This window comes from Zonotrichia leucophrys, chromosome 2, assembly GCF_028769735.1.
Source record: "Zonotrichia leucophrys gambelii isolate GWCS_2022_RI chromosome 2, RI_Zleu_2.0, whole genome shotgun sequence".
Classification (NCBI taxonomy): Eukaryota; Metazoa; Chordata; class Aves; order Passeriformes; family Passerellidae; genus Zonotrichia; species Zonotrichia leucophrys.
The window spans coordinates 126087843-126112454 of NC_088171.1; the positions used below are offsets into that span (position 1 = coordinate 126087843).

Here is a 24612-nt window from a genome sequence, read left to right on the forward strand (position 1 = left end):
ACCAGTGCTTTTCAAAATTAAATAGGATTCTAAAATAGTGAACTTTTTCATTATTAAACAAGTGCTTTCCATGGTCCTGAGTCTCCATGTGTGTACTCTGTGGGCTGTATTGGCAGAGACAAGTTTTTTTGATGGAAAGATTTTTCGTTGAGAAATGTTTGAGTTTTCCACTGCACCTTTCATGAAATAAAAGCATTTCATTTAGCACCATTACAATGCTAAACTCCTAAGTTCTTCTAGAGCAACATTAAGAAATATTTGGAAAGGAGATTTATACCTTTCTATGCATTCCTAATAGGAATGGAACAGTCACTGTGGTTTAGCCTCTATAATACTCTCCCTTCCATCCTGGCTTTCTTATTCTGCTTTGAGCTGAAAGAACTTTTGTTGCTCATTGTCATTGCTTGCATTTAAAAAATATTTAACCATGTGTGTACAGTAAAAATCTTTTAGTGAAGCAGCAGAAGTCAGTTAGCAAGCAGAATCAATAGCAAGTCTGGAGTAACAGCACATATGAATAACCAGCGGTTTGTGCTGCTTACTGCAAAAGGAATTTAAACCTACTTGTAATTTTTTCAGGTTTGTGTCCCGTTAGCCAGCCCAAGATTTGAATTGCTATACCCTGAGTAGCATTTTTCCCGGAAGAAGCTACTAAAACCTGAATTCCCTCATTTTTTCACATGCAATGGAGAACAGATGACATTATCCCTTTTTCTTAAAGAGACAGGTTCTCCTCTTTAGATACAAGGGATGTCTGTAAGAAAATACCACTCTGAATTTGTAGGGAGTTGAAATTTTGTAATTAAGAAATACTTGTAAATATAAACTCTCACTATGGCCAAGAGTGAGACCAACGGAAGTGATTTTAGCAATAGGGGTTTATTGCTAAAATAAACCAGACCAGAGTTTAACAAGAATGGTGGTTTTTGTACTAATTAGGGACCATACTCCCCATTACAGACAACTAAGTGGGGATGTTAACATACAGTGCATTACACTCTGATTGCTCAGTGCTGTCATTTCACCATGTGGATTTGACATACTTAGCATATATCCACACTATATGACACAAAAAGCAGAAGAATATTTTCATCTATCAAAGGCCTCAGCAGGAAAGGCTCTATAAAGCAAGTAGCATAGGAAGAATTCATTAGCAGTGAAAGTCTGGAACTGGCACAGACACGTTTGCACACTGCTGCTTCCAAGTTAAAAGGCCTTTCCAAGATTCATGTTATGGAATCAGTTGAAGCACAGTGCAGTGCAGACACAGCTCCAAAGACAGCTCAGAGGTCTGACACGCGTCTAAGGCAGGGTGGGGAACCAACTCCAGTTTCTCTGCCTGTCATCACTAAGTGCATGAGTGCTGGGAGGAGGCAGCTCCCTGCATGTGGAGAGTGCTGGCCTCTGCATTGCATCCTGGCATTATTGGCATCCCCCCATCCCAACATGATGGTAGCAATGAAAGGCCAAGGAACAGGACTTCTGTTCATCCTCTCAGTCAGGGTCAGGTGCAGCCTGGTGCAATGCCAGGGCAGTGGAGCAAGTCAGCTTCATGCCTTCCACCTTCCCAAAGGCTGGGACCCTCTATCTGAGAAACTGACAGTACTGTAGACTTTAAAGCTTACAATTAAGATTGTCACTGATGTAAAGACCCTATCCCTTTCATCCTCCCTTGCCATTTCCATCAAGTTTTGGAAGAGGCTACTTCACCTTAGTTTTCCTGCCTGCTGCGATGTGATAATGACACTTTCCTCCTTTTGCAAAGCCTAGGGAGATTAGTGAATGCAAAGTTGCAATGGATAGGATAAAGGATTGCTCAGCAAAGGATTGCTTCAAAGAAATCTCAGGTGTTTTCCACAGAAAGGCAATTATAAATTGTGGAAAACACCCATGCCCTGAGATTTCTATAAATTATGTATATTTCCTCTACAGTTTTTACCCAAAGATTCAGCAGTATCAGCCTGTAGTTATGATATGAAAATGGCAGTTTTTGATGCATATTGTTATTTCAACTGTTTTATACTGACATATATTTATGTAGATATACTGGCCAATTCCTACAAGATTTAGCTCCTACTCCAATCATTGATAGCCCTGTTAAGGGAAAGACAGTAACAATACTACCAAATATACAGTGAATACCCCTGTAGATATACTTGGCAATTCAGGCTGCTTCTACCTATCCTGTGTCCTCTTATCTGAAATTGCCCTCTGTCTTTTGAAAAGTAAAATAGATATATAAGATTGTTATAAAGCAAGTCCTAAGAGATGTTGTTATTCTGTTTTATAAAACCTAAATTGTTTAGGAAAGAAAGCTGACTAAGAGCAAATATGTAATTTTGGAATGGAGACAGTTACAAATATTTTGAGAAAAAAAGAAAGGTTAAGAATTAAACATATTAAATGTGACAACAGTAAGAAAAAACTTTCCACATAAGAAAAACGTTATTATTTTGTATAAAACAGTAACATTGGAGTGGAATTCAATAAAAATCCTCCGAAAGGCTTTTTTGAAATGAATTCTATAATGTTTTCCAAATATAGAGCTAAAGGAATTTAAGACAATGATTAAGAAAATATTTTCTCTCACCATTAAGACCAGAGGAAATAGAAAAAATATTGAAATGGGCAAAGCTAATGCCCTGAAGTAATTTCAGCAGGAAAATTTAATTGTGAGTCCACTAGTATGAAAAATATTAATAGAGGGAAACAGGGAAATTACTTAAATTTAGATATTAACCTTAAGTGAGTTCTTCAGATTTATGTGTAAATCTTCTGCCTGGTCATTTCCCAAAACCTGCCACATGTTTGCAGAACAGAATTCTGTTCTCCAAATGCTGTCAATATAGGGAGGTATTCAAAAAGGTCACACCCACTGCCAGAGTCTAGGTGCCACAATGGAGCCTCTGAATCCGTATATGTGGGTCTCCATCTTTGCAGCAGAGGACTCAAAATTCTTTCTTTATTTCTAATTCTAATTTAAAAGGAAGTGACTACGCAGGATGTATGCTGTGTGTTTAGGTGGTAGGATCAGTTCTCTAAATTCACACTGTCTATTTGAAGGAACAGGTTACTGCACAGAACTGAGTGATGGCAGCTGTCCACATGCCTGCTTTCAGCCTAGATCAAGTGTAAAAAAGACACAGTCTGAGTTAAGTCAGGCTTGGATTTAAGAACCCTTCAGTTGTCTGCCCAGCTGCACACACAAAACACCACACTCAACAGCTGCACACCTTCTTCCTCCACCATATAGAAGAGGATGTTGCTCAAGCTTGCATTGTAATTTTCAGTGACTAAAGACATGCCCAAAACCAGTCATTATGGCTCAGCTAAAGTGTGAAAAAATTTAACGCAGCAGTAACTTGATTGCCCACCTGAACTCCAATTCAAGACAGGATGCATTTAAGGCACTGCGGCAGTCATCAAATACCACCTCTTGAGAAATTCTCTTTTGTACTATTTGCCCAAAAGTGTCTCTCAGTAAATCTCTCCAGTGTTTCAGACACTCTGGATTGAAGGATCTCCTTAGAAAAATTCCCAAAGAATTTTGCTGCATTTCTATACTGAAGAGTTCTTTAAAAGGTGATCTCAGAAACATGATCCATCTACATATGAATATGTTAAAGAGTTGGCTTCAACTTGCTCAGTGAAGTGCACCATAAGCATTCATCCACATGCTCTCACACAGCCTCTCACTCCTGCCTGTACAAGGGCATGCATACTTTGTAGTTTTATATATATATATATATAATTGTCACTGGTTTATTATGTAGCTCCTGAGCTTACTTTACAATTCATGTCACTTAACTGACCATCAGAGCCAGTGAAAGTGATTGAAAACTTCAGGTCTATTTCCTTTGCTCCTTTTAGGTAAAAAAACAAGTAGTTGGTTATCCTGGGTTTTACTGGACCCACAATTCAGACTTTCATTCCCTTCCTAACACTGAACAGTTTCTAGTAGCAGTGAACTTAAAATTCCCGTGTTCCTTCCTAGTGCATTCCTTTCAATTTATACCATCCCTCAACAATGTTGTGACAAAGACAGCACACCCATCCCATTTTATGGAAAATGGGTTCTCATGAAGAAAGATCTTCATATTTACTTAATTAAGTTCACACAAAAATCACAAACAGGTCACAAATTACCCAAACACAAATTTCCAGTGATATCAAGCAGGTCTTGTGTGTCTGCCATGGCTTTAAATTGTAAGTAGTGGGAAGGAAAACAAACAACCTTTTCTTACCCCTGTGGCTGTACAGGGGGAAACAGAAAAGTGACCTTTACAGCCCAGTCCAACACGTTACTATATTTGAGCAGCAGCTTGTCCTCAGTCCCTCAATAACAAGTCCCTTCTTAATAGAAATGGCATTAATATTGTGCGGCCTGGCTGAAAGATTGAAGGAAGAAAATTTCTGAATTAGCATGCTTGATGGATCCCTAATTCTGCTGATTTAGCACATGGACAACCCAGTGCAGACCCAGAACATTTCATATATCTTCTCTGAATTGGTTTCAAAGGGTGTTGATTGATCATTGAGGAAGCACTGATCAAATCATTGCAGCCCCCTTGTAAATAAATCAGGTAGCTATAAGTTACTTCACTGAAAGCCTGAAGTATTACAGATTTGGAAAAAAAACACAAAACACTTTATTTATTTACCATTAGCCAATGGTTAATAAAATACCAACAAAATAATTAACTGTAATAAATCATACACAAGCACTCATATATGTATTACATTGCCTGAGAATAATGGTTCCTATCAAACTGTCAGCCTTTCATAGTAAATAACTATAATAGGAATAGCATGGTAGTGGTCCAGTAGTTGAGCATTCAGTACAGCAAACTGTTTTCTGGTAGAGTATGTGATGCAAATACAGTAGATTTATGGTGTCATAACTCAGATCAGACAGTGGTTAGTGCTTGGTTGGAATTTGAAGGATATATTCACAATCACAGCATTGTTTTTATGCTGGTGTAGCTGTGCTAAAAGTAATGAAGCCAGACAAGCATTATTAGATGGGAGTTCCACAATAATGAGTCAACTTTAATGAGATGTCTTAAGAGGCATTTTTATTAAATTATTTCAGAACCAAAGATACAGATACTACAAAAGGCCCAGTTCGGGTTACAAGGTAAATTTATTTCAACAATTATAGTTCTCTTTCTATTAAGTATATTTCAGTTGTATTTACCTCTCAAGGGTATTTGATTTCTTACTCTTGTCCTTTTCTCCACTTCCACACTGCATGTTTTCAATCTGTCAAATTTGTTTCTAACATCTGATAAAGAATAATGTTTCAAATATTAATACCAGAAACTGCCACAGACATAAAACTCAGAATATTCCTCTTGCTGCACTGATTTTCATTATGCAAAAGTAAAACCATTATGATATAATAATAGCTATATTTCTTGTAGAATTTGATGACATTACCATTTAAATCAATGAAACCAACTAGTGCTGCGGCTAAAGCTCATCAAAAACATTTCCCTCTTATCACAAATGGGTGATTTAGATTGCTTACGGGTACACTATCAAAGGTATTAGCAAAAGTGGTTTTAATATGATGTTGTAGAAGAGTAACTAGCCAAGGTTCAGTGGCAAGGTTCACTGTAGTACTGTATAGCACAGACATTTGAACAATGATTCAAAACCACCAAAGCACAAATCATGCTTAGTTACCATACTAAAAGGTTTTGTATAATACCAGTCACATCCCCAACATCTGCCATTGGTAAATGGTCTGTCTGCTTCAAGAAGTAACCTTGAGAGGCATCCCAGCTCAAGGGGAAACCACGCCCCATAGCCAGGCTGCTCGGCTGGGACAGCTCAAAGAAGGCCCTTTTAGGCTGTCAGATTTGTGGAATATAGTGTAGTCACAATCATGCAATGGGAAAGGGTTGTATGAGATTCCCTGCACCCACAACTTTCTTTGTTCCTTGATAAGTGAGACTTTGAAAAGCTACCTGCTTCTCATGTGTTAATTGCATGGTGGGTGTTCCAACATCACCCATGTCAATGCTCCCTGGGCCACTCCTTGCCTTTGTGGCTCTTCAGAGAATAGATTGCATCTAGAGGAGTTCTTGGCTGTCTGGGCTATGGCTCAGGCCTTTACCTTCTTCAGAGTCTGAACCAAATTCCAACTAGTTTGGTAAAAAGGTTGATCATATGCATCACGTCCCTTCTATAGGTAGCTAAAGCAAAATTAATAGCAAATCTGTGTGAAACTTTGACACTTTCTTTGCTTTAATTATTTTGTATTGAATTCAACAATGAAAATACTCAGCAGAAAGTAAAATAAAATCTACAGAAAAAGAACTAAAATTTCTCTGATTAATTTCATCTAGTTTAAACCCAGTTTCAAGTAGCAAGATTAATCAAATATGTGACTGTGTGATCTGTGTGATAATATTGATACTATTTAATTTATCATTGTAATTAAACAAGATTTTTCATTGTCCATTTAGATGCCTGTTTTTTCAGTCCATAGCATCAGGACAGACAAGACTGACTCTTCTATTATCAGCCAAATTAAGCTGACTAGGCTTGTTGAAAAGTTCAGTAGCTATTCTAACAACTTGTAGCTTTCTGAATGCACTTGTACAGGACTACTTAGAAAATAAAGGACAACCTTTATAATCAATGGCAATGGCTAAAGCAATGTTGTGCCAGAAATCTTATCCAGCTTACTTTAAAAATCACTAAAACCATGCAAAATTTTGTCTTTTCTATTGAGCTTACCATTCATTGAAATCTTGCATTCAGTGTCTGAGAAACATTATGTTCTTCATCTCTAAGACAAATGAACAGGTAAAAGATTGTGTTCACTTGATAAATATCAGAGATGTTTGTACTTGAGCAACTTAAGAAAGTCATTAGGGCACCACACCCAACAGATACTAATTCCTTGTACCTTCCAAAGCTGCAGTAAATCTAATAACCTGCGACTGAAAAAATGGAGAAAGTAATAAAAGCATGCAAGGAAATCAAAAATTGTAAGAAACTTCCTGCCATGCCCTTTTGTTATATTTAATATATGCAGTAGCACAGTAGAGGTGTTTGCTGTTCACCCAGTGTTACATGAGTCATTGGAAGGACCTTGCCTTTGCCCCTCCTCCCCATTTTTCCTGGCAGTCAATTTATCAGAGGAAGATTTCCTAAGTGGTGTTCAGTGTTTTAACTGGTTTATGACTGACTACATAATGTTTTTCTCATCATTATTTAAATCCGATCCAGTACATATCACATGGGAACCTGCAGAAAATGCAGGCAATGTTATAATGCATTTTGTGTCTCTTTCTACTAGATTTTCCTGTCTGTAATTGCACTTTGGTAAAACAAATAAGCAAACTAATTTTATTGCATTCAGATCTATTCCTCTGAATCTGCTCTAGATCATTTAGTTCTCAGTTTAAAAATCCTCAAAACTTAAAATCATGAAACTTTTAAAACCTTGTTATAAATAATATTGATAATAATATACTTAATTTACTGACATTAGAATCCTACGGATTTGATGAAAAAGAGCTTAAAAACAATGGGTTTCTCTTATATTTATCTCATTTTTAAGGAAAGTATGTAGGATCAGGAATTTTGTGTCCTGTTCTCAGCTTTGACACTGACCCCATGTGGTAGGCAATGTGTCTCAGAAGATTGAATGTGCAGGTAGAATTATCACCTCTTTCTGAGGTCAGACCAACAGGTGCCCTTCTTTGACATGTAAGAAAGGAGCATTCCCAACTATTTAAACTTACAAAAATTAAATTATTTCCAATAAAGAAAAATATCTGTTGAACAGGCTATATATTCTTCAATGAATCTCTTACTTTTTTCATTGCACCGTGCCATCTGTCTTGACCTGCCTGAAGTCTCAGTCATCATTTAATAAAATAGTCATGGTGCTTGATAATTTTGAGACAGCAAATATTTAATTTTCATGGCTCAGGCTCCATCAAAAACATCTGTTTTGCCTCCAACTTAAAAACAAAACAAAATCACACACCACTCAGTGAATTTAATCAGAGGTAAACAATGCTGTCAGATCAGGCCAAAAATTCTCTTAGACATGTAAACAAAATATTTGCCTAAATAAGATGAACTCTTCTCTGATATAATGTAGTTGACCTTAATATTCAGTATTAGTAGCCTCATTATTTTTATTTAGTCTAAGTAGATCCAAATTAGCTCCACAGATTTTGCTGGCCCAAAATTTATGAGCATAGAGTCAACCTCTGAGTGAAGTGCAGAAACAAGGACAGCCAAACATCCACCTCTTAGAAGCAAACCTGGATTCCTTTACAGGTGAGGACGATGATGACTTCTAAAAAATATCACAGGTTTTTTGCTGTACCTTATGGCTGAAAAAGAAAGATCAGAAATTAATTGAAGTAACTCAACACTTTAAATAAGAAGATTGATTTTAGTTTCCACCCATGAATATTTTTGCCAGTGTAATTTTAACTAATTCTGGTGTAGCAGCCCTTCTTTCACTTCCCTGCACGTTGGCTGATTCTGGTAAAATCTGGGTGACTTGCTGAAGGTGCTGCACTGGGTTTTGCTCACCCATCACTTACAACCAACCATCCCCATCTGTGCACAGGGGAAATAAGCATCAGAGCAGTAACCTAGTATAGACACCAAATCAGCAGTATGAGGTCTGTTGGGAAAGTGATTGATGAGAAGGGGGACACTGATGTTTTCTAGGCATTCACTGGGACACAGAAATGCTCTGGAAAAGCTCAAGACAGCCATTGGGTCTGTGCTATGGATTTGAGTCTATCAGCTTAATCATCAAATTCTAAGATTTAACTGAAATTGAGCAATTGTCATGCATGACACATTTTCCCTGGTGTTTCAGTCTTTGAAAATAAATAGTTTTAATTCCCCTAAAAAGCACTCATTTCACAGGCTTTATCAGTAACCTTGAGCATCAAAAATGCTGAATGGAAAACTCTCAAAGGAAACATTTTTCTGTTGAAATCCTTCACTCAAGTAAAGAGGTGCAGACATTGAAAAGCCAAAAGATTGTTATTTTTCCATACTAAAAGGCAAAATTGTAAATTCTTTTTTCATTACAAATTGCAGAGCCACTACAGCTAGTGACTCAATTTCTCCAAAAGGTCTCCATTTTTTTAGTAAATATAAATGTGTACTAAGAAGATTTTCTGCATGATTAATATCAAAACATGAAAGGCAGATTGAATTTATCCATACATAGGCATTTACACACCTCAGAAAAGGGAAGTTATTTAGAAGGTGATAGAACTGTAATTGCCATTTCAACAAAAAAAAAAAAAGCAATCAGTGAGAATAAGACAAGCTCAGTCTGCCAAAATAAAGATTTGGAAGTTAATCAAATACCAACTTATCCAGCTTGTCACGCTGCTATGTGTGTCTGAAGTTTCCAAATTGTTGTTGCTATTGATATCTAAAATTACACTACAGTTCTGTAGTCTTTCAAAAGAAGCAAAGTGTTTTCCAGACCAAATAAATAGAGAATGAAAAGGCTAAATTCTTCTCTGCTTCCTCTTTGCAGGGTTATAATAATCCTTTCCCAGCTATTATGAGATTCTGCACCATTTGCAGACCACAATTTGACCCCAAGTCCAACATTATGCTAACTTTTTTTTTAATTAACGTCTCTTGAAATCCTCAGAAAACCAACATTTTATGCATTACTGTGCACTATGCATTCAAATAGGCATTAGGCAGGAAAATAAAAATTAAAAAATTGTTTTAAATAGGACCATCTTTTATTGCCATTTCCACCTGCATCACACTGCCACAGCAAGACCTTCACCGATGACAGTTTTAAGCATATAACTCTACATCCTGTATATTCAATTGACTGTCTTAATTCATTATTCTGCCACCATTTAAATATTAATTTTGCATTGTTTGTCTCATTCCACTCCTACTTCCTATGGTTTACTCTGGGCTTTGCCAGTATCTCTGTCTCATGTTATATGCTTCCAACATCTTCCTCCAGCACTCCCTCCTTCCCATTTCTTTTCTATTTTTTTTATGCCTTGGTTGCTCAATTGAGTAAAACTTCTGCCTCCAAGTACCTGAAAAATCTCCAATTGATTAGCCAGAACACTCCTCATCTCAACACATTGAGATTTATTCCTGTCATTGCCTACAATTATTTTGTCTGGAATGGATGGCCTTTGTTTTTTGATACTTATCTAAACTCTAATTTGGAAATAGTGAGAAAGTTTATTAGGGGCTTTCTGAATAATTACTTTAAGGCAATTCTTCTTGTAAGCTCCTACTTTATTTTAAAAACACATTTCTAAAATGTAGACATTTTAAACTGCCTCAGGGTACAAGTTTTAGTAGTTCCTTTATGCATTAAACTGTGTGTTCAAAACTGCACCCTTGACATTAGTAGGACAGGAACTTTTGCCATGACCATTAATACTAATTGGACCACCTAATCTCACACTAGAGAATTCCTACTCCTCACATTAAGCAGAGATTAATTCAGTAGGAATTTTAGTCTACAGCTTTTTTTACACCACCCTGTAACTTAAAAGCATGTTCTCTGTAGCATTCAGATGATAAAGTAGAGTACTTATCATGAACCATGATAGGACTCAGTTGGGCTTGCTCCTCATGGAGCAGGCATTGTCCCAAGAAACAGAAACACCCAGGGATCTCCAATGAGAGCCACAGCTCTGGGAATTTGCTATGAATAGCCACTCATATGCAGGGATAAACAAAGGCGTAACATTTTTTTCTCTAGTTTATTTGGCACTAGATCCCAATAAGGTGTTGAGTGTCCCTCAAGGCACATAGGTATGGGCTGAGGGAACTCTGTGGACAGCATAAGGGAGTGATTCATTACTGTATTTGGATTGGCTTTATCAGCCAAGAGAGAGCAGGAATGGGGGTTTGGTGGGAACAGTTTCACCATGGTGTAGCAATGTGGTAAAGATTCTGGTAATGATCTGGTAAAATTCTGGTAAAGACTTCAGGGCAGTGAGGTCTGCTAAAGCACCACCTCCCCACCATCCAACCTCTTCCACATCTGCTTGGAGATCCTGGCCCACGCCACACTCTGCAGAAGACTCCATGCTTCCAGCTTCAGATCCCTCCCACTGTCACCAGAAACTGTGCTACTAGTCCCTAAGTCTTTTCCTATTGCTATAAAGGACGTTGCACAGGAAGATTTTGCTGCAAAAGCAGTCTAGCAGGAGAAAAACACACAGCCTAAAAAAAGTGGGAAGATCCACTTCTTTCCTTCATGGCCCCACTCAAGCTCTCTAATGACCATGCTGACTCTATTCCCAAAGTCATTCCTTCAGTCTCACACCTGACCATCATCTCAGCTGCAGTGTGTCCTCACTAGCACTCTCCAAATATTGGATCCTGTCTCCACCACTACAATCAAAAGCATTTGTCACAATTCTGCCTGGACTCTGAGAAAGAAAAGATATGATGGTCTAGGGGAGAAATCAGTATCTGATAGGGCTATCTTATTATTCCTGCTGATTTTTATTGGACAAACAAGTGAAACAGAGCATTTTAATACAGAGAAGATAGAAGTTTGTTTTCACTGATGACTAAAACAATCATTCTCACAAGTACTCACATAAATACTAGCACTTCAAAGCAATTAAGCTGTTCACTGAACAGAAAAACAATTCTGTAATGTTTTTAGCAATTAAAGTATGATTGGCAGAGTCAAAAACATAATGATTAGGTTTCATCAAGTGAAGAAGGGTTTAAAGAAGGTGCAAGTCATTCTTTTATTTATCTTTTATTAATATTTATCAAACTGTACAATCACTCTATTTATTAAATGCAGAGAATATTCTATCACTAGTTCATTACAAAAAATTTTGCATCACTGCCATCATTTTGTTTTTCATGTTTTGCAAGGGTTCCAACTGAAAGCAGCAAAAGTGTGATACACATTCATGTTCCCCTGCTCACACATACTGAACTGAGCATTTACATTTCATATGGGGGCATTAAACTAAACCACTTCTATGACTGTTACTGAGTTAGAGATTTTATGCTTTAAATCAAGGGACAAAGTGCAAGGTGTACCTCAAATGAACACAGCTGTGAAGTCAATGTGATAGCTAATACAAATTCAGTGTTCCTTGGTAAGCTCTGCTTGTTCTTCATGGCTTCCCACTGATGATGAAGAATGCTGTGTAAAAGCCAACAAATGTGCATGTCCCCATGGTACCTTACAAATATAAATTACAGTGTTTTTTACTCATTCTGAATGCCTGCTTAAGAGAAAAGGAGGATATTGCCTTGAGTTAGACATAGCTAATAAACAGAATGGCAAATTGCTTTACTACTTTCTGTACTGCATTATGATTTTCCTCATTTTACATAAATATCTAGATCAATAATGGCTAACTAAGTTTTGGCTATTTTTTGTGTTTGTTCTGCCTTTTTTTTTAAAGCCTGCTCTGCAGGCAGATTCCATTTTTCATCTCTTTGGCTGTCCAGAAAGTGCATTTCATAATGAAAATAAATTGTTAAAGATGAAACAGAGTATGCTATCCTCGAGGACAAAAGAGCAGCATCTGTAGACGTGGATTCAGAACTCTCAGTTGCACAGATAACAGTATTAGGAATGAACATGAGATGTAATGAAAGCAGTTGTGCTACAATTGCAGTTTGAGGTAGCACAAGAATGAGGGCCAGCATTGGGAGTGAAAGGAGAGTGTACCTGCTGCATTTTAATGGAGCTTGCCATTGTTTTGCAGAAAGTGATGTATGGCAGTCACATAACCTTCTGTCAAAGCATAGTCAGACACCAGCAGAAACCTAGAAAGTTGTCAAGCATCAAGTCTCCTACTTAAGAGGAGCCTGCAAGAGATACATGTGCAATTTTACCAAGCAGTGGTCAGCAGTAGCTTCAGATGCCTCCATTATAGTTATTAAAATGAGAATTCCCGTCCTGAGAATGGGTTTGTCTGGCAAGGAAAAAGAGACAGGAGAGTAAGAGGAAGGACACTTGAGGCTTTGGGTTGCAAGTTCACATGTATACATCAACCATCACCTATCCATCCTCTTTGTAGCTGCGTTTTCTGAGAGTTTCTAAGATTGATTTGATCATAAAAGCCATCCAGAGCAAAGGACTCTTTAAAAACAGATGCATTTTTTCAGATGAATGTCTTTCATCTGTCTGTATTTTGGATGCTCTTATTTCTTATTGTGGGGTAAGCCATACGGTGAAGTCTGTAACAACTATATTCTGTGGGACTTTTCTTTAAGCATTTTCTTAACAAGGTAAGATGTTAATCATGTACATCTTTTGTGTCATTTAGTCATAGCACATTCCTAATGCTCCCTCCCAAAAACATATGCTGAATTTACCCTCTCATACAGTAAGATTCATTCCTGTACATTTACCCAGAATGCTCTTCCCATAAACCCTGTGAGAAGGAAACAATTTAATTTTGGCTTTCCCATGTTATATACAATGTGTATAGTTAAAATTAAGTTAATCTAGTAGAATTTGAATTTGGCAAAAATGCCAGAAGGATTATACTAGAACTATAACAACAGTAGCAATAGCATTTATGGAAGACTGAAATACAGTGTTATGCCTAGGAAGAGTGTTTCCAATACCTCATGCTCAAAAAGCAATCCAGATAGGGAAAAAAGCAGCAGAAATAATTTCAGATGGAAAATGAACCAATAAATATTCCATAAACTCTCTCCATCTTTCTTTCAGAGATTATGATAGCAATTAGGACAGTATATAGAATTTCTTTGATATTGTCTATGGATGCCAAGTCTACATGCTCAGTTGAGTTATTCAATTCTTAAAATGCATTATGTTCAAATCACACTTTCTAAAGTGGTTTTCTGTTAGAACTACATCAAATGAAAGCCTTATTACTAGCTTAAATGTAATTCAGTTCATCCTTGTTGTGTCAGGAGATGTTTTTATATATAAGGGAAAGAAATGAAAAAAATTTTAAAAAGCCCACTAGTCATCATGAGAGTTTTTTAATATCATCAGCACTGCCAAAAAGGCAGATGATAAATGGCACACTATTCAGAAGAAAGAAATGGGATGAAATTAGCATTGAATTACTCTGTATTAATCATAGCCCTGGATTCCTGTCATTACAGGGAAAATAAAAGTTCGGCTCTTTCAGATTTTAATGTTTCCTCTCAGACTTTACCATTATTTCTAGTGAGAGGGAAATAGTAAAACCATGTACTGAAGGAAGAGCACAGGAATATTTTGCAGTGGTGGAGTTGCTAAATTTTTATCACTGTTTCCAACCAACAGCAAAGCAGCATTGGTGACTTGGGTCCAGATGGTTAGCAACATTAATGTTTCACAATAGCAACCTAATGAAGCTCTTTAGTGCTGTGACAGGTAAAGGCCTGAAAGGTTTATGGCAAGGGAAAAAAGCTTTGATAAATAACTTGAAAATCTGCCTCTTATTGCTTTCATAATTGTTGCTTCTTATAATGGCATAATGGAATAGCAAAGCATAGTTGAAAAAAAGACTAGAAAAGAGTAACTCTCTTTGGAGCTAATAGGATGTAGAGTGAGATTTTTTTTTTTTTTTTTACTCCTTCTAAGATGAATAGCTAGTTAAAAACCATTAAGCCCCTCTCACACTTAAGGGAAGAATTTAAAGGTCTTTATTATAGCTAGTCTCTCTAGGGATCAGACCTAAAACATGAGAGATGCTCTGTGCAAATAGAGAATAATAGTTTCTGGATGATTTAACTTAAAGAAGAAAATTCTGAGATCTCTCACATGAACTTGTCTCCCTAATCCTGGTTACCTGTGAAGACCACAAGCACAGATCTGGTGTTCTCTTTGCAGTGAAGGGGAAATCTGATGCCTGACTTCTTCAAAGGTCAGGAGCCCAGTCCTGCAGTGACTTGGATGTTTCTGGAAAACCAGGTTTCCAGTAAATGGAAATTTTAACATTTTAACATTTTAATTTTAATTGGCTGAAAAGAACATCTGGGAGCTTTTCAGCCTTTGATCAGAAGTGCACCAGGTTTCATCAGCTGTTTCCTTTTTCAGTTACAAAACAAGATACACTCCACCCCCCCCCCAAAAAAAAAAAAAAAAAGAGTGCAGAAAAGATTGGCTGAAAATATTTTTCCTGTCAACATTTTTTTTTAAACTTGGGTTGAAAATTTCGCTTCAAAAAAAAAAGAAACCATCTACTTCTGCTAACATTCTCTACTGTCAGTTTTCCAAACAGATGCAATTAGGAAAGTGTTGTCAGTTTCCCAGTGGGTAGGTGGAGCTGGTGTGCATTATTGGTGTGCATTATTGGTGTGCATTATGCTTCCCTGCAGCATCACTCAATGCCTACTTGGAGCTGCTAGCACTAATGGGTCACATAGCAGGACTCAGATATTTAGATGCAACCTGCCTCCAGCCTCTTCTGGAAGAACAGACCTTAAAAGTGTTGGCTACACTGGACTTTTGCATTTTCACGATGTGGCTGATAAAGCAACAAAAGATCCCAAAGGATATTTAGTTATATCCTATGGCAGGTACACAAAAACAATAGCAAAATAGGCAAAGTAAAAGGGAAACTACTGAGGAAAAATCCATCAATCTGGTAACCGTAGGCATTGCTGAAAGCACACAGCCAATGGAAATGGAGTAAGCTATATAAATAGCATGATGGGACTGAAGCAAAGAATTCTACATGCAATTTATTTAGATTGAATGCTATTATGCAAATAAAGCACTTCATTGCAAAGCCGCCAAGATACATTATTCTATTTCCTGCTGCTAAAATAGAAATTATTCAGGAGTTGTTTGCATAGCATTATTGAGGGGAGCTATACTTCAGCTTCAATAGCTCTAGTTTGATTTGCTGTTATTATTTTGGGCCATACAGTCAACTCAAGACTGTTGCACAGTCCTGACTGCCCACTGCTGCAGGAGCACTATTCTTCTTTTAACCTTTGATGGTTTAAGGTGGGAAAGCATTATAGACATTGATATTTGCTTGATTTGTGAAAAAAGTCAAGTCATAGTCCTCTTGGCTCTTTTCCCAGCTGTCTTGGTTTCTTTTTGAGGTTCTCTTGGAAGAAATTCTATGCTTTCGTACTAAAGCAAACATTTCGTTCTCAGTTTCTACAGATCAAGTGATGAAATGTTATGTGTGAACCCCCTGAAGGCTGAGAAGAGAAACTCTGACTTCCCCACAGAAAATTGTGAACTGCAGTTTCTTACTGGCTGACAACACCTTTGACTCAATTTGTATGAAACTCAATTTACTTATTAAAATGGACATTATTGTTCAAATATTAGAAACTCCATTTCTTATATGTTCTAAGCTGTACAATTGTCAGATTTTTATGGTTTAGATTGTAAATGTGGTTTTCTCTGGCTAATTATTGGTATTATTTTTTTAATTTTGATGTCTTAAAGGCCAATGTACTGTATCATAATAATATGAAGGACGTATTTAACAGGTGTGGAAAACACTGTATACAAATGTATATTTCTAAAAGCTATTTTTATGATTAGCACGTTTACTGTTTTACCATATTTAGAGTCAGGTGATATTGCACTTCTTTGCTTACTGCTTAGTTCAAACAAGACCATTTTGATCAGTGCCACAATTAAATACATTGTATGGTATTTCCCATTATTTTATTCAATTTATTTGTCATTGGAAATAATTACATTTGGTAATAGAATAGCTTCTAAAAAGTGAAAATGTCAAAATAAGAGAGCAATTCTTGATAAACTGTAAATTGCATCCTCCTGTAAATCCTCTTCTTCAGATAAGCCCTCTCTGTGATACCATTCATCAGATAGTTGTTACAGCTGTTCTTACAAATCTTTAAAGGCAGTTTGTTGCTACCATATGGAAAGTCAGTCAGCCTCCTGTCTAGCCAGAAAAATTACTTATAGCCTGCCAATATCTGACAGCCTGAGTTAGTCTACTTATTACTTTTTGGGTTCTTTTCTGGCAGTAGTCTTTCCAACCACAAAATCCTAAGGCCCTCCTAAAAGCCTGAAGTTGGAATAATTAATTATTACAGATGTGGGGAGAATCCCAGTATAGAATTTTATAATAAATCATATTTCCCTTCAAAACAGAATGGATGCATTATTTCTCTTGTGTTACTGAGACATTAAAGGTAAAAAAAGCATATGGGCACAAGGACTTCTTCCCCTAGAAAAGTACCAACTTGTTCACCATCCCAAAGTCAGACCTCTTTAACATTGCAGATGACATGAAACAAGGAATATGTATTTATTCATCCACATCTTTATGTGAATGGTACTCATACAGAAAGAGACGTCTTTAAAGTGATTGCAGGGTAAATAAATTATTTATTAGCTACAGTCTCCCAAGAGGGAGAGACATTAATTTAGGAAGTATCTTACACATGGAGTCAAATGGAGCACAGACCCAGTCTGCAGTGTTAAGCCCTGATCACTGAGCTCCATGACTGGGGTACTTGCTATTTCAGATCATCCAGCACTACAAAAATGAACTCTTGCCTTGCCCTTTCAAACATTCTTTGTAGGCTGAAAACAAGAGAAAACAAAAGGTACCAGAGAGACTTTTAAAAAGATCTAACTTTAAAGTTCTGTTTTAAAAAGCAGTTTCTGAGATGCCAGGTTCACCTCAAGTAGTGTGGATGTAAGCTGGTGGGAGCTCAAGGTCTCTGGTCAAGTTTCTGGCATGGGGATCATCAACAAAGAAGGACTGATATTTTTCAAAAATTTGGAAGCAAAGCATACATTTTAATTGTCTATTACTGGGTGAGAATTTTTTTCACTAGGTAGCTATGTGACATTGCACTCTCAGTTAAGGTTTGTGTACCTTAAATTTAGCTTTTGTCTATTGTATGTGGAGTTACATGGTTTACATAAGTGCTGAGTGTTACCCAGCTCCTTAAAAAGGAAAGACTAGTATAAATAGTTACACCTGAGCATAAAGAACTGCAGCTTCAGAGTTTATCAGGGCTGACTCTCCAAGAAAAGTGCAGGAAAAAATAATGCTCCTTGTAAGTGAAATGTTAGGTCAAATCAGAGGGTGAAATACTTCTCAATTTTCTATCTCTTAATATGGGTTATGAACATTTTTAACTGTAAAAATGCAAACAGAATTGCCATTTTGGGATTTCTGCCTTCAGCTGATAGTTAAAAAATAAGGAACTCCGAACTTCAGCAGCTCAAGAGGCATTTAAATCACATAAACTGTTGGCTGACTTAAAAGACGCAGAAAATCATCCAAGGAGATCAGTTCTGATATTGGTGTTAATAAACTAGATATGAGAAACATCTAGGTATATTGTCTCTTCACCACCTCCATTCCAAATGAGCACAGAAAGCACTCTGAGATTTTCACACATTCTTTATAGTCATTACTCTTACAGTATAAACTCACAGAAATGATTGCACAATCATAATGTTGACACTGTTTCACACCACAGCTTAGGTCCTGAATATATTTTGAACATGAAAGTCATCTCTGATGACACCCTGAGGCACTATTTCATTTGCAAGCCAGAAGATTGTTACCCCATGCAGCCTATTACTAGCAAGGTTTCTCAATGGCATGTTTGCTTAAAATCACTCAAGAGGATGCTGGTGGCTTCAACAGAGCTTACTTGTTCTCTGCTGTCCATGTTTGCAGTATGCTCGGTGTTGTTTGCCATCACCTGTTACTTGTTTGACATAAGTTTTGTCAATTGTGGGATTTTTCAACATTGCTCATCCCTTGCAATACAGAGGAATAAGAAACATAAAAGATCTTGTCAATCAGTTTGGACCGTCAACAGTCATAAAATCCTTTACAGACAGTCCTGAATCAAACCACTTCATTTTCTACACAGATATATATGCTCTGTGTATTTCAGATGTTTGTTTCAAACATGGGCAGCTGCATGAATGGAAAATGTTTACTAAAAAGCTTTAAAGTTTGGATCAAGAAAAAATATTTTTACTTTTGTAAACCCTTGTACTACATATTGTTGCAGTTCCTATTAGTTTTCTCTGTAGGTCTATTTTTAGTTCTGAAAAATCACTGTACTTAAAATATGTAGATAACTATAATCTTGTTAGCAGTCCTATTTTTAATTGGTGCCACTGCAATTTAGATTTGAAACATTAAGAGTTTGCCCATTAGAGCAGATTGATGGTTCATTACAGTTTTCTTTAAAATGTTGTAACATAATTTTTACATGTCTGTAAATAAATATTTTCTCTGATTTATGCACTAATTCAGTTTTGCAATTTTTTCTCAAAAATGTGACTCTACAACACTTTCCAGGAAAAATGTATTTCTCTCATGGAAAATTGCATTAAATGGTAGTACAACCATCCTTCACAAACTTTCAAAGCAGATCAAACAGAAGGAGGCATTCATAATATTAAGTACTAAACTTTTGTAAAATGTATAAAAATGTTAAACTGCTATCATTTTAATAGTTTGATAAATTTAAGATCCATACTGTATTGAAAAATGACTGACAAGAAATGTGACGGACTTCCTGAAAAGAGGGACTTCTTCAGTGGAGTGAGAAAGAGAGAGGCACAGTGGAGATACTTCATTGAATTTAAGAAATGCTTTTTCTTAATCTTGGAAGCTTCTGTGTTTCACATATCACAAAAGCAGTGTGAACATAATTTATGAAAACCATGCAAAAAATAGTTATCATTTTCTGCTCAGTGTCTGAATTCATTTTGCATTCATAGTTCCGTATTCCGTTCACAAGGGGTTGCTTGCAGGCGAGCTAAAGAAAATTGGTCCACAAAGTCTATGAGAATGATTTTAAATTATATTGGTATTGTTGGGAAGCAAGACTGTTTTGAAATACAAGGTAAAACCAGCACAACTTGACAAGTTAGTAGCTCTGAGCATTTCTCACCCATGAAATGTTCTGGCCACGAGAATGAAAGAGAAAGAGAAAATAAAGGCACTTGTGTACAGCAGTTAGAGCCCTGTGTTTACAATCCATGCCCTTACAGGAATCAGCTCTGGAAAACTGGTAAGAAAGTCCTCTGAGAGACTGCTTAGAAAAAATACTGAGTGCTACAGGGAATACATAGTTGCTGGGTTTTGGGTGGTGGAATAATAACCCATTTGAAACAAAAATTGCTTGAAGTTTTGTGGCTGCTATAATAAGTACTTTTTCCTGATTAACCCCTCAAAGAAAGATTTTTGTTTTACATTTGTGCAAACAGAATTAATCTGCAAGTATCACACTTTATTTTAACAAAAACTAGTTTGCAGAGCATCCATCCCATATAAATCCCACTAACCAAACAAAAATGTTTCTAAAGGTTACATTTAAATCTTTCTGATACTGTCCTGGCTACATGACTTAGCAGCCTAAGGTAATGGAGAAAAAAATTTGCATAACCACTCTACTGGTGTATTACTATATGTGAATATATCTATGGTATGTAGCTATGCATATGTGGAAAACATATCCTTTCATTGCTCTGTGCTTTAGATAATTACTAGAACTACAGACAACTAAAGTTGTGTAAAAAAAGAAACTTATCCCTGTGGACAGCCATTAAATGAGTACCTTCAGTGTCTATTCCAACTGGACTCTTAAACAAAAACTGTGGTCAGTGTTCATTCTATGAGTAGTTACAGAAGTATTTAGCAAATTATTTAAAGAAAGAAGAAATTATATTGCTGCTGATAATGTTGGTGCTGCAGCAGGACCACAGTGGAACATGGTGGAGGAACAGAGGATTGACAGCATGGCAAGACTGCAGCTTAAATCTGGCGCTGAGATCTGAATGAGCATTAAAAGGATTTTACCTCAGAATAACTGAGGGGTTGTTTTGCGCTTGCACTCATTTTATATTTGAAGAAATCTCCCCTATACACTTATTTATTTTCACATCTGACAGCATGCCATGATTTGATGATTCTTTCAAGGGGTAAGCCTCAAAATTTGCATGTGATTTAGGTCAAATTTAGTGAGAATTCAACACTTAGCAATAAGTAGTCAATCACACTAAACATTTACCCCTTCTTCAGAATTTTGGCCTTGGTGTTTAATCCACAAGGCAAGGGAGGGATTTCATAAATTTCTGTTTACCTGAGTAGTCACATTAATTGTAAATCTATGCTTCCATTGATAGAAAAGCTACAGATCATAGAAACATGGAATCATTTTGGTTGGAAGGGACTTTAATGATCACCCAGTTCCAAGCCCCCTGCCCTGGGCAGACTTTTCATAAGACCATCCAAGCTGACCTTGAACACTTTCAGGGATGAGACATCCACAAATTCTCTGTGAAGGCTGTCCCACTGTCTCACCACCCTCACATTAAAGAACTTCTTCCTAATATCTAGATTTTTTTTTTCTTTCCTTTTTTTTTCAACCTGACAGAGTTTTGGATTCTGGTCTCCATCAGCACTCTCCATTTAAAAGAGGACACATTTTTATGTAATGTGTGATCTCAAGCAAATCAACATCAAAATATTTCTTAGTTCTATACAAGACAGCTTTCAGTGATCCATGTCAGGAGTTTCACCATGTTTGTGATGACATGCTGCATTACCTGTAATCAAAGTACCAGTGTATGAAATTGTGTTTTGCAAATCTATTCATTGAGCACTATTATTTAATAGTGCTTCAGAGAGAAAGTTTATCAGGTCCTGTCTCAGAAACATAAATATATTTTTTGACAGCAAGATATAAAAAAATCAATTGTACTGATTTCAAGGATGAGTGACCTTTGAAATTTGGATTCTTCTGCAATTACACGAGGATCATTTGTAAGTAAATTGTAAATTCTGAGTTATTTTTTTGGTAAACTAACAAGGTGGGGAAACAGTAATCCAGGAGTGCTACCAGTTTTTATGGGTCTCATTTTGGTCAATTTGTTCTACACAGAACTTGGATGATTCAAGTGATGTCACAAGATAACGTGATGGAAGCAGACAATAACAGCAACAAGAAAAATAACTAAAATCAGTATCCATGGAATTGTATATGGGCATCCATGTAGACAAATTACATCGGTGAATTTGCCATCAGATGTAAACTTGAGGTTCAAGAGAAGCTCTGTGAAATTCCATTCAGTGCAGAGCTACAAAGAGAACACCTGCTGCTCCTGCTTACTCAAGGGAGTGAATAATCCAAGCAGATGTCAGATTTCCAGCAGCAGATAGCACTTTTCAAAGATGTCTTTACAGGGGACAAGTTTAAACTCTTCCCAACATCTTAACCCTCCCTTATGTGGTCTCATATGTTAAACTATGAGATTTTTCAGAGAGGACAAAAGCAGTTAAATGGTCTCCTCTAGTAACCCTCAGGTTTAGCCAGGGCCCCTTGGAGAATATAATGCTGACACAGCGCAAAAAAGTTTCCTGTCTCCAGGGACATCCGCCTTGTACCTTATCCCTATAGCCATGTAAGGCAATATTGTGTTAAACCCTACATTGTCACTTATGGTCACTCTAACACCTTTGCCATTGGTCAGGATTGGATCCAGGCCAAGGGTATAAAGTACATACTGTACCCCTAATAACTCGGAAGAAGAAGAGCTGAACCTTCACGGACCCTACAATAAAGCCATACTCGTGGATCAGCCAGTGTCTTCTGCTTCTCCTCTCTCTACCGTCTGCTGGAGCCTTAGGCAAGGGAAAAGCTACCTAGCAAGCAAAGCTGAATCACAAGAGCTGCCTAATCACTAAGAGCTGAATATCTCCTGCTTGCTAGGGGCTGACCCGCGCCTTGGCTGAGAGCGAGCTGCTTCTAGCACCCAGTCCCCTGGGACTGAGCTCTGGAGCTGTAACAGCTTGCATAGGAACGACCAAGCAAGCTCTTAGTCTCCTCCCAGGAATGAAGATCATGACAAAATGTGTATGTGAGCACCTACACACACACAACCCATGGGCCTGAAAATGGAGCCCGTCCCATCTCCATGTTCAGGGCTAGTGCCTTGAGGGCTGAAGTTGCAAGAGATTGAGCTTGGAGGACTAAAACTCTCAGAGAGTTTGTGAGCTCCTCTTTAAATATGGTTGTAGAGACTGTATTTCATCATCAAACCTCAAGTAGTCACAGAAAAAGAAGTTTGAATTATTTCTTAGCTACAGAGAAGGGATGTAGGACATGGAGAGGTCATTTAGCTCTCACAGACTTCTCATATTCTCTATTGGTAACAGCAAGAAGCTCAGAGGACCCTGGCCTAGTAAAACTATGTAAAGACCCTGGCCTAGTAAAATCATTACACATTGAAAGACACTGATGTTACAGTTCATCATATCTTTGTGTTTAATTATGGGCAAAATTCTTAAACTAAATATTTCACATCAAGCTGGGTATAAATTTTCACTGCTGTGAATAATCAGCAGAGTAATGCAGTTTAAATCTCAAATCACATTTTCCTTTCCAGCAAATTCCCCAGTAGGGGTGGCTCTAAGTTGACCGTGTTAACCAGGTTTTGGAGCAAATATTGTGCAAAAGCAAAATTATTCAATCTCTTCAAGCTAAGATGGTGCCTTCAGCAATGATAATCAGATTTTAGTGGTCTCCATAGCAATGAGGGTGAAAATTTAGAAAAGCATTCAGCAGCAAATACAGAAATTCATAAAATTAAGAATGCATCCCCATTGAGGACTGGTTTGCAGGGATGCTGAGAAAGTTATGCTCACATTTGGGATTGAAAAGTATACGCTTTACTTACCATGAATCACTACAATTGAGCAAAGATCATGCTGCTGTAGCATGTTGCCTCTCAGAAAAACATATTTCTACTTCCATATTTTTGCAGATATCTTTGGTTTAAAAAATAGAAAAATTACTGAACTATTCATATTAGTACATTTTCTCTTTTAATTTAGGCAACACTGTATGCTTTAATACATAAAAATCTCCAAAGCACCTGGCTAACAGATTAAGCACATTTACCCAGAATAACATTTACACAGAGAGTATGAGGGAGATACACAAGCTAGTAAAGATCTGAATCTAAAACTGAAGCCTATAAAATCACAGAATCAACAAGGTTGGAAATATCACCTGTCCAGTGTCAGCACAGCACCATCATAATCACATGTGTATCCCCAGGTACCACATCCAGATGCCTCCTAAACACTTTCAGAGATAAGGCCCCACTACCTCCCTGGGCAACTTATTGCAATGCCTGACCACTCTTCCAGTGATTTTTTTTCTTCCTAATATCTAATCTGAACCTCCCCTGGTGCACTTTAAGTCCTTTCCTCTTTTGATACAGCAGAACAGACCAACATCTCCCTCACTACAATCTCCTTTCATGTGATTGTAGAGAGCAATGAGGTGCCACCCTGTCTCCTCTTCTTCATACTAAACAACCCCAGTCATCTCATTTACTCCTTACAGGACACTTCACCAACTCCATCGTCCTTCTCTGGGCATGCTCCAGCACTTCAGTGCCTTTTTGGAAGTGAGGGGCCCAGAACTGGACATAGCACTTGAGATGTGGTCTCACCAGTGCCAAGGGCAGCAGGACAATCACTTCCCTAGTCCTGCTGGCCACGATTTTTGACACAGGCCAGGATGCCATTGGCCTTCTTGGCCACCTGGGTACATGCTGGCTTGTGTTCAGCTGCTTTGACCAGCACTCCCATCTCCCTTTCTGCTGAGCAGCTTTCCAGCTACTCT

General features: G+C 37.3%; 1 protein-coding gene across 8 annotated transcripts in view; it reads left to right on the plus strand.

Annotated features, from left to right (window-relative positions):
* Window positions 1–19209, plus strand: part of RALYL (RALY RNA binding protein like) — a 367535-nt gene extending 348326 nt beyond the window's left edge. For all 8 annotated transcript variants that reach the window (XM_064706292.1, XM_064706298.1, XM_064706296.1 and 5 more), the window contains one exon: window positions 16109–19209. In XM_064706292.1, coding sequence (XP_064562362.1) covers window positions 16109–16126 — 18 coding nt within the window. In that variant the 3' untranslated portion in view covers window positions 16127–19209. The remainder of the gene's footprint in view (window positions 1–16108) is intronic.
* The last annotated feature ends 5403 nt before the right edge of the window (window positions 19210–24612 follow it).